General features: G+C 40.8%; 1 protein-coding gene and 1 long non-coding RNA gene across 2 annotated transcripts in view; one reads left to right on the forward strand and one right to left on the reverse strand.

Annotated features, from left to right (window-relative positions):
- LOC132392785 (uncharacterized) overlaps positions 1-16,725 on the reverse strand; it is a 127,072-nt gene that overhangs the window by 60,925 nt on the left and 49,422 nt on the right. Inside the window, exons 6-7 of the long non-coding RNA XR_009511651.1 lie at positions 4,710-4,798; positions 887-987 (exon numbers count right to left, since the gene is read on the reverse strand). This is a non-coding gene — a long non-coding RNA (uncharacterized LOC132392785). The remainder of the gene's footprint in view (positions 1-886; positions 988-4,709; positions 4,799-16,725) is intronic.
- Positions 1-16,725, forward strand: part of mpp4b (MAGUK p55 scaffold protein 4b) — a 99,128-nt gene that overhangs the window by 38,335 nt on the left and 44,068 nt on the right. Inside the window, exons 5-8 of the mRNA XM_059967130.1 lie at positions 880-1,011; positions 4,282-4,363; positions 5,099-5,184; positions 7,874-7,948. Coding sequence (XP_059823113.1) covers positions 880-1,011; positions 4,282-4,363; positions 5,099-5,184; positions 7,874-7,948 — 375 coding nt within the window. The remainder of the gene's footprint in view (positions 1-879; positions 1,012-4,281; positions 4,364-5,098; positions 5,185-7,873; positions 7,949-16,725) is intronic.

The raw sequence follows: 16,725 nt of genomic DNA on the forward strand, positions 1-16,725 counted from the left end.
CACATGGATGTATGATGATGCATATCAAAATACTGTATATGTGCATTAGGGCATTTTACATGCACAGAAGGATGCACATATAGTGCAAGGACACACACACACACACACACACACACACACACACACACACACACACACACACTCTTTCTCTCTTCGGTTGTCCATCAAAATCTGTTGACTACATCTGCTCCTTTAACGGTGAGATCTTTGATGACTATACAGTCCTATCCTGGACCCACAAGCTCTATTGCAGGTGGGACATGTATATGTGGTAGTGATGGCAACCATGGCTGCATTTCTCCTGGCTCTCTTCTGCTGTCTTCTGGTTGTCCATTCCACATTCCATCTCCAGAATACAAACCCCATCCCTACACAACTGTCGCCAAGTGTTACAGTCAGCAGCAACATCCTCCAGGTCTTCGGGTCTGATCTTGCACTTCCTTAAAGAATTCTTCATCTGATCCTTATAGCACTTCTTTGGCCCACCAGCTGAGTGTCGACCATGATGTAGCTGGTCTGCAGGGTAGCTGACATGGGGGCATCCTTATCACGTGCCCCAGCCACTGCAGCTGACGCTGGGTGATCATGGCCTCAGTAATTCTGCAGTTGGTCTATACAAGTATTTCAGTGTGAGGCACCCGCTCATGTCAGGTAATTCCCAAGATGTGCTGAAGGCAGCTGATGTGGAAGTGCTCCAAAGACTTGATGTGATGGCTGTAGGTTACCCAAGCTTCACAGCCATAAAGGAGGATGGTCTCTCTCTCTCACACACACACACACACACACACTGTTAAAATGACATACTGTAGAACTTAAATGAAGTCAGCTCATTAACATTTCCTGTGAAGTGTAACAACTGAAGGTTTGATTGAATGACAGGCCTTACTGTCTGCTCACGATGCTGTGGCTCAGAAAGACTATGAACCTCTGCTCCCGCCGCTGCCAGATAATATCCCTGAAGATGAGGAAGCCTTGCGGATAGTATGCCTGGTGAAAAACAACCACCCTTTGGTAAGAAAAGGTGATGAAAGCCTGCTGTCAAGCTGTAATTTCCTTTATTTTAAAACTCACTCAAATTGAAAACATCTCATTGTATTCTTCCCCCTCACTCCTAGCCTTCCTCCCTCCCACTCTACAGCTTCTATCCTCCCTTGACTTCTCTGTCCCTTTTTCAGTCACCCCCTCAATCTCTCTCTCTCTCTCTTTCTCTCAGTCTTTACTTTGAATGTTTTCCTCTTCATCCTCCCTCTCTCACTCACCTCTCAGTGTCTGTTTCTCTCAGCCTTCACTCACTCGGTCGGTCAGTCTCAACCTTTCCGTTTTTAAGACTGTCAGCCTTCATGGAGCCATACAGCATAGAAACAGGCCCTTCAGCCCATTGTGTCTATGCTACCCATTGTACCTAACCATAGTAATCCTATTTGTATGCATTAACAATATTCCACAATATCTTGTTCATTCAAATGCCTGTCCAAGTTCCCCTTAGATGTTGTAACTTCATCTCTCAACCCCTCTCAACTTCAGGCATATGAGCACTACACGTCTATGGTTTGGGTACTTTGATCTGAGAATCACTGTAAAATATAGTACAGAAGGAGTCCATTCCATATTATACATACTCCACTGTGTCCATGCTGGACAAAAGGAACCTTTGAGACTAATCCACATTTCAGTTTTATCCTTATTGGTTCAAGCCCTCATACAGATTTTTTTCAGCTGTGGAAAAGCTTTCTGCCTCCACACCCTGCCAACAAATGAGCTCCAGACTTCTACCATCTTTTGGTGACAAACACGAGTTCTGCTTCACTCTCACCCTTGCCATCTAGTCACAGAACTCTGTTGAGGAAAATACTTCCTTCCTGTCACCACGTTTGGGCTTCTTCAATTTACTTATCCTGATTAAACCTCTCCCCAGCCTCCTCTGGCTAAAGGTAACGGCTAATCTCTCATTATAACTAAACTTCCCACAGCTACCAACATCTTGCACCTACGTGACCATTTTCATAACATATTAGTTAATTGTACTGTTGTAGAGACTGAGAGAGCAGTTGTAACTGTGATTGAGGCTGGGAATGAGAGAGAGGGAAGGTCAGAGCCTGAGAATTGAGAATAAGGGAAGGGAAGATAGCTGGGGAGAGAGGAAAAGAGAAGTGGTTCTCTTACTGCTTTCTTCCACTTATTTTTATATTGCAGTACCATGATACCTTTGCTTTAATGTTCAATGTCTGAGCCAATAATGGAATGTATCCTAATTGCCTTCTTAGTACCTTGCCCACCTGTTTTGCTGTCTTCAGCTATCTGTGTGTATTAAAGCAAGGCAGAGAATGTTGTTTACATGGATTTTAGCAAGGCATTTGATAAAGTTCTTCATGGGAGGTTGGCCAAGAAGGTTCAGTCACTTGGCATTCAAGATCTGGTAGTAAACTAGATTAGACATTGGCTTTTGAGAGAAATCAGTGAGTGGTAGCAGATGGTTGTCTCTCTGACTGGAGGCCTATGACTAGTGGAGTGCCACAGGGATCAGTGTTGAGTCCGTTGTTTGTCTCCCATAACAATAATCTAGATGATAATGTGATTAACTGGATCAGCAAATTTGACACCACAATTGGGGTTGTAGTAGAGAGCGAGGACGATTATCAAGGCTGATAGAGGGATCTGGACCAGCTGGAAAAATGGGCTGAAAAATGGAGTTTAATGCAGATAAGTGTGAGGTATTGCTCTTTGGAAGGATTAAGCAGAGTGGGTCTTTCACAGTGAGCAGTCGAGCCCTGAGAAGTGCGCTAGAACAAAAGGATCTGTCAAAATCATGTATAGTATAGCTCAATACTATACATGATTTTTGACAGTGTATATTCCTTTCTTTGTACTTTTATTGAAATATGTATTTGATATAACTTCTCCCCTGATTTGTATTTATTCTTATTTTTTTTAAATCAATAAAAAATGTTGAAAATGGAGAACAAAAGGATCTGGGAATACAGGTCCATAATTCATTGAATATGGTGTCAGAAGTAGATGGGGTCATAAACAAAGCTTTTGGTACATTGGCCTTCAAAAATCAAAGTATTGAGTATAAGAGTTGGGATGTTATGTTGAAGTTGTATAAGACATTGGTGAGGCCTAATTTGATGTATTGTGTCCAGTATTGGTCACCTATCTACAGGAAAGATGTAAGTAAGATTGAAACAGTACAGAGAAAATTTACAAGGATGATGCTGGAACTGGACAACCTAAGTTATGAGGAAAAAATGAATAGATTAGAATTTTATTGCCTAGAACTTTGAAGATTGAGGGAAGATTTGATAGAGGTATATAAAATTATAAGAGGCATAGATAAGGTAACTGCAAGCAGGCTTTTTCCGCTGAAGCTGAGTGAGACTACAATTAGAAGTCATGGGTTAAGGGTGAAATATTTAAGGGGAACATGAGGGGAAACCTCTTCACTTAGAAAGTGGTGAGAGTGTGGAACAAGCTGCCAGCACGAGTAGTGGATGTGATTTCTATTTCTACATTCAGGAGAAGTTTGGATAAGTACATGGATGGGAGGGGTATGGAAGATAATGGTCTTGGTGCAGATCAATGGGAGTAGGCAGTTTAAATGGTTCAGTATGGACTAGATGGGCTGAAGGGACTGTTCCTGTGCTGTAGTTTTCTATGACTCTATTCTTATGCCTCGTTTGTACTCCCCAGATGCATTCATTCATGATTCTCCAGAATGAATTCCACTTGTCATTTTGTGCCCATGGATCCAAAGCCCTAAAACTTTCCTCCTCACTTTCAACCACATGGCCAAATTTTGTATCATTCTCAGTCTGTTTCATATATCCTCTTCTTTTAAGATTAAATCATTGATATGTACTATGAAAAGCACAGGACCTGGCACTGAGTCTTGAGGAACTCCATTGCAAACACGTGTTGTCACTGAAACACCACTGATGTTTGTAGATGGGTTGTACAAGTGGATTATTTACATGCTGTGGCTGTAAACATGGTTTGATATCAGAAGTGAGTTGGTTACTTAATACAAATAAACATATTTGGCTGTATGCCCATTAATTCCCTGGTATACCTAAGAACTGGACAGCAAGTGACAGCAGAAAAGATTATACAGTGAATAACATTGAGACTAACTAATTGTGTTTTCAGGCTGCATTTAGTGACCTGTTCTCCCATACTGTGCACACAAACAAGGACAATGCTGCTTTAAATGGCTGCCATGAAGCTGAGAAGGATCTGCAACAAGCTCCATGTATTTAACGTGCCTTGATTCTCTGTACACAGGGCGCTACAATCAAACGCCATGAGGTGACTGGCTCCATAGTGATCGCTCGAGTAATCCGTGGTGGTCTTGCTGACCGCAGTGGTAAGTATGGCTCAAAAGCAAATAAGCACAGGTTTCAACTTTGCACAGTCTACATCTACCTCCCTTCCAAGGCCCACAAGAGACCCATGGTTTCTACCTACTGTTGCCCACTAAATTTGTTCCTTCCACCTTTTCTCCTTTTGTCCAGTTCCTTCCCCCTTTCACCTGTGACACTAGGCCTGTCTTCATTAAGGATGTACAGTGCTTCTCTATCTCCATCCCAAATCACTATCATCTGAGTCTACTTCTTTCTTGGACAGAGACCCAAACATTCTCCTCCACCGCCACCCTCATTCATCTGGCTGAGCTCATTCCTACATTGAACGACTTCTTCAACTCCACTCACCTCTCCAGATCAAAGTTGAACACTCACTTACTCCCAAGGTATGCATGCCTCTTCATGGGATTGTCCAAAGAACTGCAGATGCTGGAAGTCTGAAATGAAAATAGAAAATACTGGAAACACACATCAGGGCAGGCAGAATTTGTGGGAGGACAGAAAGATTTAATGTTTCAGGATGAAGACTTTTTTTGTTAGAACTGGAAAAGTGAGGAAAAATGTTCCAGTGAGAATCAGTCACTTTCCTGATTTCTTGTGTAGATTGCAGATGGCTGAAATTACATATGTTCTATTGCCGTCTGGGAAAGTAGGGAGCAAAAGATAAACTGACATTTCCTTAGACGTTTGTACAGCACTAATACATTAATGGATACCTCCTCTCTCTCTTATTTCAGGGTTGTTATTCGCTGGGGACAAACTAGTCGAGGTAAATGGAATACCAGTAGCGGGGCTTGATCCTGAGCACATCATCAAGCTGCTGGTAGGGACTCTCTATCAGTGTAATGGCAGCTGTCCCTCTGTAGTCACTGCTATCCTTCCCGGCTCCAGTATTTAACCCTCTCCAACGGTGCTTCCCCCCCCCCCCCCACGAGCTGGTCTCTGTAGTTGCTGACTATCTTCCAGTATTATACTTGACTGCTGATTGACGGCTCAGATCCTGTACTCACTGGGTGTAGAATGAGGGGGGATCTCATTGAAACCCATCAACTATCGAAAGGCCTAGACAGAGTGAACATGGAGAGGATGTTTCCTATAGTGGGGAAGTCTACGGCCAGAGAGCACAGCCTCAAAATATAAGTACCGTCCATTTAGAACAGATGAAGAGGAATTTCTTTAGCCAGAGGGTGGTGAATCTATGGAATTCATTGCCACAGGTGGCTGTGGAGGCCAAGTGACTGAGTATATTTAAGGAGCAGATTAATATATTCTTTATTAGTCAAGGCATCAAAGTTTACTTGGAGAAGGCAGGTGAATGGGGTTGAGAAGGATAATAAATCAGCCATGTTGGAATAGCAGCACAGACTCAATGGACTGAATGGCCTAATTCTGCTCCTATGTCTTATGGTCTTCTGGACACTGGTCCTTGAGTTCTGTCTGGATTTGCAAAGGATCCATGCACATTCCAGTAGGTTCATTGCTTGATCGTCAAGACCCATCCTAAGGCCAGTTGCCACAGGAAAGCTCCAATAATCTGCCCCACTCAGTACATTGGTGCTACTGAAGAGTGTATTTCCTGGACATTGGATGTCTAGTGCAGATTAGGCTAAAGAACATGGGAACCCAGCCCCAGTGGGAGGAATGGCGGTGTGGGAACTGGTGCACAGAAAGGGAGTGCAATAAATATTACTTAACAAGCCAGGTGCTGAACCACTGGGATGTCTGAATAGTTGGATAGCAGATTATCAGAATTTTGCTCTGTTGTGATTCCCATTCTGACTGAGATTGGATGGCTCATCATGGCCTACGTAGCATGCCAGTGGTCACGTGAGCAGGACTTGTGATATGCACCAGCTGCTCATATGACCATCCACCACTGTTCCCATGGTTCATGTGACTCTCATCATGGAGGGGTCTAATCAGGTGCTACACCATGCCCAAGGATGACCTGCAGGCTCGCAGAGGGTAGGAGCGCCTTACAGTTCCTTTGGTAGAGATGTATTTCTACCCTGCCATCCAGATCAGTTACTGACTTCAGAAGAAAATCCTATCACAAGGTTTAACTGCATTTCAGAGTCAGGTAGGAAGCTATGTCCAGTGGAGACCAGTCTTCAGAAAAGAAAGAATTTGTTTTCCCCGGGAAGAACTGAACTGTTTGCTGGTGAGCATCGGTATCTTGAAGAGATAAGGAACTGCTTCTCCTAAGAGGCAGCATTTCCAGGAAGTGTGTCCAATACGAGTGAAAGCCTGCAGCTTTTGTAGTGTCAGAGCACAGAAATAGGTCCTTTGGCTCAATAAGACCACATTGACCATCAAGCACCCATTGACACTAATTCTGCCCTTATCACATGTTGTTCTTCATGCATTCCCATCAACCCCTCTAGATTCTGCCACTATACACTGGGGACAATTTACAGTCTTATCAATCTACATGTCTTTGGGATGCTGGTGGAAGAAGGAGTACCCGGAGGAAACCCAAGTGGTCACAGGGAGAATGTGCAAATTAACATGGATAGCACCAGAGGAAAGGATCAAACCCAGGTCACGTGAGCAACGAAGCAGCAGCTCGAGTAGCTGAGTAAAGGAGGATTTTCTCCTCACTGAGAACAAGGACCTCCAGGAACTCTGCCCCTGTGAGAGATAGAAAGGGAAAGAATCCAAATAAAAATGAGTCAAAGACAACATTTAAGTGAGAGTCAGCACTTCCAGGAATGAAAGAGAAAAACTAATCTTCAGATGGGTGTTAGGGGGTGGTGGTTGTGGAGTGTGGTAAGGTCAGTTTCTTCATAATCTTCAGGACAGGAAAAGACTTTATCAGAATGAGATCTAAGATGCACAGGATCGGGTGGAGAAAGAGTGCCCTAATTTTGTGTTAAGGTCCAATCTGCTGCTATGAAGTCACAATCCTCTCTCATGGAAGTTCAGGTGTGTTCACCTGTCCATCTCATTTCTCTGAAAGCTTTAATTCCCAGTTAACACTTTCTGCTGGTAGAGTGATTTGCCAAGTTTCAAGTGTAAACCTAGCAACGTGTTTGAAATTCAAGTTCCCCACTCATCGTGGGGTGGGAAGGGAGGAGGTTTGCGGAGTTGTGGCTGAGGCTGGGCCAGGTTCTGCTCTTTTCAATTGCCCTCCCAGTTCTTTCAGATCCTGCCATCTTTTTGCTTTTTCCTGATCTTAGTCTTTTGACCACATGGCCCCAGCACTCACGGGACATACGTAGGTGTCGTCAGAGTTTCATCTGCACTTGAAGCAGAAGCTTGAGTGATGGGGGCAAGGTGAATGAAGGTTTCATAGAGGAGAGAGAATGTGGATGGTGGTGTCTTCCATTTCAAGCTTCATCTGGTGAGAGATGGGACCTGAATCTGATCACGATTAGTAAATAGGCAGTTGGGTAAAGATACTTTTAATTGATAATTGCTTTATAATTTATTAGAAATTGGTTTCGCTATCATGTTATATTATTTGTTAACATATTTTGACAAAAATAACAATCTATTGTTTGTTCAAATAGAGCAAGTCTGAAGGCAGCATCATGTTCAAACTTATTCCAGCGAACCATCGACCAGCAAACTCCTCACAAAACATGGTAAGGCTCAGGTCCTACTCATTGTCCCCCAGAAACACACTCATTTAATGTAAGACTTTGCTCAGTGTTGAAGTGGGAGTTCAGGTGACCTTTGAGCAAAGCTACAGCACTGTCTTCAGTCACCTTCTTCCATTTACCCTCCTGACTACTACCACTACATGCACCACATAGAAACTTTTATCAGTCTTTCTCCTCCTTTCACCCTTTTTTTCCATCATTCTACCTCAGTTTCTCTCCTTCTGAACCTCGTCTCATTTCCATTCCACCTTCTTGTCCCATCATGATCCTACTTTCATCATCCTGTAGTCCCATCACTTTCCATATTTATGTCAATGATTTAGATGAGGGCATTGAAAACTATATCAGCAAGTTTGCTGACGATACTAAACTGGGTGGCAGTGTGACATGCGAAGAGGACGTTAGGAGAATACAGGGAGACTTGGATAGGCTGAGTGAGTGGGCAGATACTTGGCAGATGTCATTCAATGTGAATAAATGTGAAGTTATCCACTTTGGAAGCTGGAACAAGAGGGCAGAGTATTGTCTGAACGGTGTCGAGTTAGGTAAGGGAGAAATGCAAAGAGACCTAGGAGTCCTAGTTCACCAGTCAATGAAGGTGAATGAGCAAGTGCAACAGGCAGTGAAGAGGGCAAATGGAATGTTGGCCTTTGTTACAAGGGGAATTGAATACAAGAGCAAAAATGTTCTTTTGCATTTGTACAGGGCACTGGTGAGACCACACCTGGAATATTGTGTACAGTTTTGGTCTCCAGGTTTAAGGAAGGACATTCTGGCAATTGAGGAAGTGCAGCGTAGATTCACTAGGTTGATTCCTGGGATGGCAGGGCTGTCTTACGCAGAGAGATTGGAGAGATTGGGCTTGTACACGCTGGAATTGAGGAGATTGAGAGGGGATCTGATTGAAACGTTTAAGATAATTAAAGGATTTGATAGGATTGAGGCAGGTAATATGTTCCAGATGTTGGGAGAGTCCAGTACCAGAGGGCATGGATTGAGAATAAGAGGTCAGTTATTTAAAACAGAGTTGAGGAAGAGCTTCTTCTCCCAGAGAGTTGTGGAGGTGTGGAATGCACTGCCTCGGAAGACGGTGGAGGCCAATTCTCTGGATGCTTTCAAGAAGGAGCTGGATAGATATCTGATGGATAGGGGAATCAAGGGATATGGGGACAAGGCAGGGACTGGGTATTGATAGTGAATGATCAGCCATGATCTCAGAATGGCGGTGCAGACTCGAGGGGCCGAATGGTCTACTTCTGCACCTATTGTCTATTGTCATATTCAATCCTGCTATAATGTGCTCTAGATTCTTTCGAACTGGTCTCACCAATGCTCACTCTCTCATAGAAAAGCTTTAGATGTATTCTTGTCCAGTTGCTTTGAGGAAAAGGCTATCAGTCTGCATCATGTCCTGTATAGGTGAATAAGATCTTGGTGTAGGGGATAATATAAACAACAATGACAGTATAACTGGAGTTTATAAAAGCTAGAGAATGAGAGACTGCCCAGGAGAGTTTTGGAATTATTAAGACAGACTATAACAGAGGCATGGTTTCTTCTGCAAGTAGATTGAGATAGGAGTGAGAGCTGGGCTTCTAATAGAGATGGAAGTGGATAGTCTTTGTGACAGTGGGTTTATGAGATTAGAAGCTAGATTCAAGAATAAACTGGAAACTAACCATCATAACCAGATATTTGGTCATCTTTTTGTCTTTGTAATAATGCTATGGTACTAGCTTTTTGATGCTGTACCCTGAGTTGTAAAGACTCTAAATTCTGGAGCTCGCTACCTGATTCTCTTCTCATCAATTTTTTCTCCTTTAATATACCCCTTAAGTACTGCCCTAACCAAGAATTTGCTTTCTTGAGCCAAAATGTTCTAACTTAATTTTACTGAATCAATTATCCTCAATATTGTTCAATGATCACATTCTCATATCCATGGCATTGGAACACAATTTCCTCAATTACAGTGGATTTGGTTAAATCGGGCACATTGGGACCAGTATATTTTGGCCTAATTAGTCAAAGTTTCATGAAAATATTTGTAGGAGCTATGTATTCATTTCCTCTCTGCTTTGTATTTTGTGTCGCATTTATTATGGTAATCTGTCATATGGGTGTTGGGTGCGGTAGAAGCAAATTAGTATAGGTACATACTCATGCTTAGTCAGTTAGTCTGGCTCAGGTAGTAGTGAGATGGGGGAATGATTTTTGGTTGATTGCTAATCGGGACTTTATTGGAACGCTAACTAGATCACTAATTGGAATGCTATTAGAACACTTAGTTACACTACTTGAATGCTAATACTGTACCACTATTAGACCACAAGTTAGACCGTTATATTGTTAACTTAGACCTGTTAGTTTTTTTATTGTGACAAGATTATTCACCTTTGCTGGTTTCATAATGAAGGATCAAGCATACCTTTTTCGATTTGGAAATTCATTATTTGGAAGTGCGTCATACAGTGTTATTACCCTGGTTTAGTATGGTTACACATTCTGCAAAACTGGTGAGTGGTGTCTACCAGATTAATTTACCTTTTAGAAAGAAAGAAATTAACATGCCAAGTAATAGGAAGATTGCTGAGCAGTGTGCTCTGAATCTAAGGAAGAATTTCAAGAATGATTTGTCATTTCACACTAACTACACAACTTTCACAAAAGGATGTCATCTCCAAAGGTTATGCCAAAAAAGCACGAGCAGAGGATCTGGAACATAGTGATGGGAAAGTCTGGTATGTTCCACATCATGGAGCCTATCACCCCAGAAAAGGGAAACCTCATATTGTGTTTGACTGTGGAGCAACTTTTCAGGGAATGTCACAATGCTCAGCTTTTAGAGGGACCAGATCCTACTAGCGCATTAATTGGAGTCACAACCAGATTCAGAAAGAACCAGTGTTGATCATGGCAGATACTGAATCAATGTTTCATCAGATTAAAGTACCAGCAGAAGAGGCAGATCTGCAGAATGTTCTCTGATGGTCTAAAGGTGAACTCAGGCAAGATATGGTGGACTTTAGAATGGTGGTACATCTCTTTGAAACAATTTCAATCACTGAGCTGTGCCAACTTAGCTGTAAGGAAATGCACAGAAGGCAATAAAGAACAGTTTAGCTGCGAAACAGTCAATAAGGCTTTTCATTGCTTGTGTCTGCCTTGTGTCAGTGTCCTCTGAGGAAGATGCAGAATCTCTCTATCACAATCTTGTATCCATGCAGCTTTCAACTCACAAAGTAAATAAGCAACAGACTTTGTGTGCTGACTGTGATACCAAAGGAGCAAAGAGCAAAGGACATGAAAAATTTGGATTTGGATCAAGATACACCTTCAGTGGAGAGAGTACTGGGTGTGCAATGGTACATTCAGTCTGATAGTTTCAAGTTTAAGATCATGATCCAAGATAGACCAGAAGGAAGATCCTCTCCACAGTTAGTTCCATCTGTGATCTTTTAGGATTCTTGAGTCCGGTGGTGCTATCTGCTAAGGAGGTCCAACAAAATCTATGTAAAACAGGGCTTGGCTGGGATGACACTATACCACTCATGAGTGGACAAGCTGGCTGGAAGAACTCTACCAGTCAGAAGACTTCAAGGCTGTTAGATGCTTGAAACCCCTGGATTTTGGAGGTTACTCCTGTGAGTTACACCATTTTACTGACACAAGCAAAGATGGCCATGGAGCAGTGACCTAGCTATTGTGCACAACACACACTCTCAGGTGCACAGTGCTTTTATCCTGGGAGAATCTAGGGTAGCTCCACTGAAGTCAGTTTCCATCCCTCACATGGAGCTCACCACTGCTTCGATGACAAGCCATGTTGACACATTGTGGAGGAAGGAATTGCACATGCAGCTTCAGGACTCAGTGTTTTTGACTGATAGTGCTTCTGTGCTGGTGTATATCAAGAACTTTCATTGCAAACAGTCTCAGAAATCCTTAAGGTCGCACAAACATCTCAATGGAGGTACGGTATGTAAACACATCAAGCATTCCAACAGATGTGCCCTCTAGAGGGTTGAAGGTGAAAACATTCCTGAAGAATGAGGCATGGGGGTCAGGGCCTCAGCATCTTCAGTCTGAAAATGAATGGTCTGTGAATCCTCTTTGTTCTAGAGAACTTCTGATCCAGAAGTCAAGAGGAATGCTATAACAATCGCCATGCAGACTGAAGAGGAGGTGGACGCAATAACACGTATAATCCATCACTTCTCATCTTGGACCTGTCTGAGGAAGACAGTGGCCTGGTTCTTAGGTTTAAGGACCTGCCCTTGGAAGAGGAAGCAAGTTAACATTGCTCTTGCTCTGTTTGACTTGGATGAAGAATAACAAGGGTATTATTTGGAGAGAGAGATTGAGAAGGCCAAGGGTCAAATTGGCCAAAGTTGTCTGAGTAAAGGAGCTCAGAAAGGATGAAATTGAGATCATTGGGTTTTGTCAAATAAAAAAATTTCCAGATGAATTTTCAACTTTGCAAAGGGGAGAAACTGTAAAGGAAGAGACGTATTTCCAAGCTCATTCCAATACTTGAAGATAGTGTCTTGAGAGTGGTGGATGGCTTAGTCGGGCAGCAATGCCTGAAGAGTCTAACCATCCAGGGGACTTCCGGTAAGATGGCGATTGTTTAGTCGCTTCAAACTTTTGCTCCATTATACTTCCTATCTTTGCACTATATGTCTCCCTTTTTAAACCTTAGTTTGTTATTTTATTAGTTTTCTTTTATCTGAGATACATCTATCTCATAATGGCTACAAAAGATACTAAAATCGGGAAAAAAGGAAACTTCCACGGCTTTGTCGGGTGAGATTCTCACTATTTTGGAACAACATCGACAAGATACTTTAACGGATATCAAGACTGAATTTAGAACTTCTATCAATCAGCTGGAATCAAAATTGGATCAGATTAATGCCAGAGTGGATGACCATGCTGAACATTTATCTCGCATCAACCAAACCTCTGAAGATTTAGAACGCCGTGTTCAACATCTCGAAACTTTCTGCTCCAACCTAGCGGAGAAGAACAGTAAACTTACTTCCAAAATGGTGGATCTCGAAAATCGGAGCAGACACTGCAATCTGTGAATTCTCGGTTTGCCGGAGGCCACCGAAAAGGGCTCTTCCGTTGAATTTTTCTCTTCTCTGTGAGATTTTCGGGAAAGAATTTCTTCCGACTCCACCTGAGCTAGAAAGGGCTCACAGGATTGATGTTCCTCGCGCAATTTTGGGTTCCTGTCCACAGCCAATTATTTTATGCTTTCATCGATACCAGGTGAAAAACCGTTTGATTATGGAGGCACGCCGCAGAGGTACTTTTGCTTTTCAAAACACGAATATTCGTTTTGTGGAAGATTATTCCCCCCAGGTTCTGAAGAATCGTGCTGAGTTTAAAGGTGTAATGAAAGTGCTTTTTGATCGTGGATTCAGACCTTCTCTTCGTAATCCAGCCGATCTTAAAATTACACTTACTACTGGAGAATATAAGTGGTTTAAATCAGTGAAGGAGGCTGAGTTGTTTGTTGGAAATCTTCCAGCCATCTTGGCTTCTTCGGAACCGGTCTGACTTTCTAAAATGGCTGATAAGTACTTTTCGAAGTAAAGTTCTTTTTTCCGAACTCAGACTCTACTTGAATAATTCAGACATTAACTATTGAGATTCTAAGGGCTCTAGTTAATCTCTCCCTGGACTTGATGCGTTTTTCCTAAATAGATGATTTAAATTTAATGTTTCCCTGCAGACTTTTAGATTTTACCTGTGTAATTTATTTTACTTCTGTATAACTTTAGCTATAGAGAACTACAATTGATCTTAATTTGTTTTGGAGGCTTGGAATTTTTTTATTGAAGGCCTCCCTGTTGGTTGATTTATAGTATAAGATTTGCTTTTTTTTGTAAACGGCTGATAAGTACTCTCGTTAAATTTATAATTTCCCCCTTTTTTCCCCCTTTTTAATTTTTTTTCTTTCAATTTTTCATAGTTTCTCACGGGTAGGTTAGTTTTTTGTCTTTTTTTTGTATTAAGTTTTATACTTTTTCTGATGAAGTTGTTCCTATTTGTAATTTTGCTCTCTAGTGCATAAATTAGGTATTATTTGCTATATATATGGAACCTTTGTCAATGATACGGAACTGTAAGTCATTTTTAGGTCAATATTTTGTGTAGAGCTAGCTGCTTTTTTGGGTAGCCATCTAGTTTTGGGTTGCGAGGGTTGGGTGGATTCTCCATTTCCAACACTACTCACTGTTTGTTTTGTTTTCCCTTGTTAATCACGACACGTCTCTGTTCTGATTCTACTGATTTATGTTTACATTTTTGCTCCCAGACTGTTATTGTACTGTTTGATTTTTTATATGCCTACTACCTTCTATGCACTAACAATTGATAATGGTTAATACACTTAAATTTGTGAGTTGGAATGTAAAGGGATTGAATCATTCTGTTAAAAGAAGGAAGGTCTTCTCTCATATTAAACAATTCAAAGCTGACATTTCTTTCCTTCAAGAAACTCATATTCGTAGTTTTGATAATTCTCGGCTTCTGTCAAAGTGAGCGGGTCAGCATTTTCATTCATCCTTTGCCGCCAAAGCTAGGGGGGGTCTCCATCCTTATTAATTCAGATATTCTTTTTGAACTCCATAATAAGATATCTGATACAAATGGCCGTTTTATTATCGTTTCTGGTAAATTATATAATACTAAAGTTGTACTAGCAAACCTGTATGCTCCCAATTTTGATTATGTTAATTTTTTTGAACATTTTTTCTCCACTACCAGATTTAAATTCATATTCTCTTATACTGGGTGGCGACTTTAATTGTTGGTTAGATCCTAATTTGGATCGATCGTCCTCTGTTACTAGATCACCTACTAAATCTGCTTCAGCTATTCACTCTTTTCTTTCTAATTATGGTATCTCAGATATATGGCATTTCCTTCATCCTACTGAGAGAGATTATTTTTTTTCACATGTTCACCATACCTTTACTAGAATTGACTATTTTTTAACTTGATAATCAACATTTAATTTGTCTATTCTTGTGATTATCAGAGTATACTGATTTCTGATCATGCCCCAATTACTTTGTCTTTAAACTTTCCTGGTCTCCCTCAGAGGAATAAACACTGGCATTTTAACTCAACTTTATTATCAGATGATGATATTCTAAAATTTATTAAGGATCAGATAACTTTTTATTTTAACACTAATACATCATCTGAAATGTCATCCCAGATTGTCTGGGATGCCATGAAAGCATATTTGATGGGTCAAATAATCTCTTATACAGCAAATCTTAATAGAAAGTCCCATATAGATCGATTAGACCTAATTAATCAGATTAAAGAATTAGATCGATTGTATGCTCAAACTAATAATCCTGAATTATACAAGAAGCATGTAGAACTTCAAAGTAAATTTGAACTTCTGTCTACTCAACCTGTTGAACGCCAACTTCTTGAAAGTAAGAGTCGCTTTTATATTCATAGTGACAAATCTGGTAAATTTCTAGTTAATCAGCTGAGGCGTTCTAAAGTTAAACAACATATTACAAAAATCCGGAAGGAGAATGGGGATTTTACATTGGATCACTTAGAAATCAATGACGTATTTAAAATTTTTTACTCTCGGCTTTATTCCTCTGAATCTCTGAATGAGAATATTTCTGTTGATCTTTTCTTAAATAATCTGAATATTCCTTCACTTTCATCTGATTTTAAAGCAAAACTTAATGAGCCTATATCATCAGAAGAAATATCTTTTGCAATTTCTGCATTGTCCTCAGGAAAATCTCCTGGACCTGATGGGTTCCCCGTAGAATTTTATAAATCATTCTCTTCACTCCTTTCTCTTCAGTTACTCTCAGTACTATCTGACTCGTTTAATTATGGTAAATTGCCACCCTCTTTTAATGAGGCATCTATTATTCTTTTATTAAAAAAAAGGGTAAAGACCCAACAGAGTGCTCCTCGTACATGCCAATTTCTTTGCTTAATGTTGATGTTAAAATCTTGGCCAAAGTTTTGGCTCATAGATTAGAAACTGTTATACCCTCTAATATTTCTGATGATCAAACTGGTTTTATTAAAAACTGTCTTCCTTTTTTTAACATTCGGCATTTATTTAACATTTTATATTCACCTTCAACTGGGATTCCTGAATGCGTTATTTCTCGATGCGGAGAAACATTTGATCATATAGAGTGGAACTACCTCTTTACAGTTTTAGAAAAATTTAACTTTGGTCAAAGTTTTATCTCTTGGATCAAATTGCTGTATCTGTGTCCTACCGCCTCTGTTTTGACTAATTTTCAGCAATCCCAGCTATTTAACCTCAAACGTGGCACCCGTCAAGGATGCCCTTTAAGTCCCTTTGTCTTTGATTTGGCTATAGAACCTCTGGTGATAGCATTCCGAAGCTGTCCTGAACTGACCGGGATCTGGAGGGGGCTGTGTTGAGCATAAAGTTTCTCTTTATGCTGATGATCTATTACTTTTTCTTTCAAATCCGTCCACATCCTTATCTCCAATGTTTTCACTTCTTGATCAATTTAGCCAGTTTTCTGGCTATAAACTTAATTTACATAAGAGTGAACTTTTCCCAATTAATAAAGAAGCACAAGCATTCGTGACCTCCCCTTTAAAGTAGTTCATAATCAATTTACTTACCTTGGGATTACAGTTACAAGGAAGTTTAAAGATCTTTTTAGTGAAAATTTTGCCAGTCTTTTATATACTACAAAACAGAGTCTGTCACA

This window comes from Hypanus sabinus, chromosome 4, assembly GCF_030144855.1.
Source record: "Hypanus sabinus isolate sHypSab1 chromosome 4, sHypSab1.hap1, whole genome shotgun sequence".
In the NCBI taxonomy this organism is placed as follows: domain Eukaryota; kingdom Metazoa; phylum Chordata; class Chondrichthyes; order Myliobatiformes; family Dasyatidae; genus Hypanus; species Hypanus sabinus.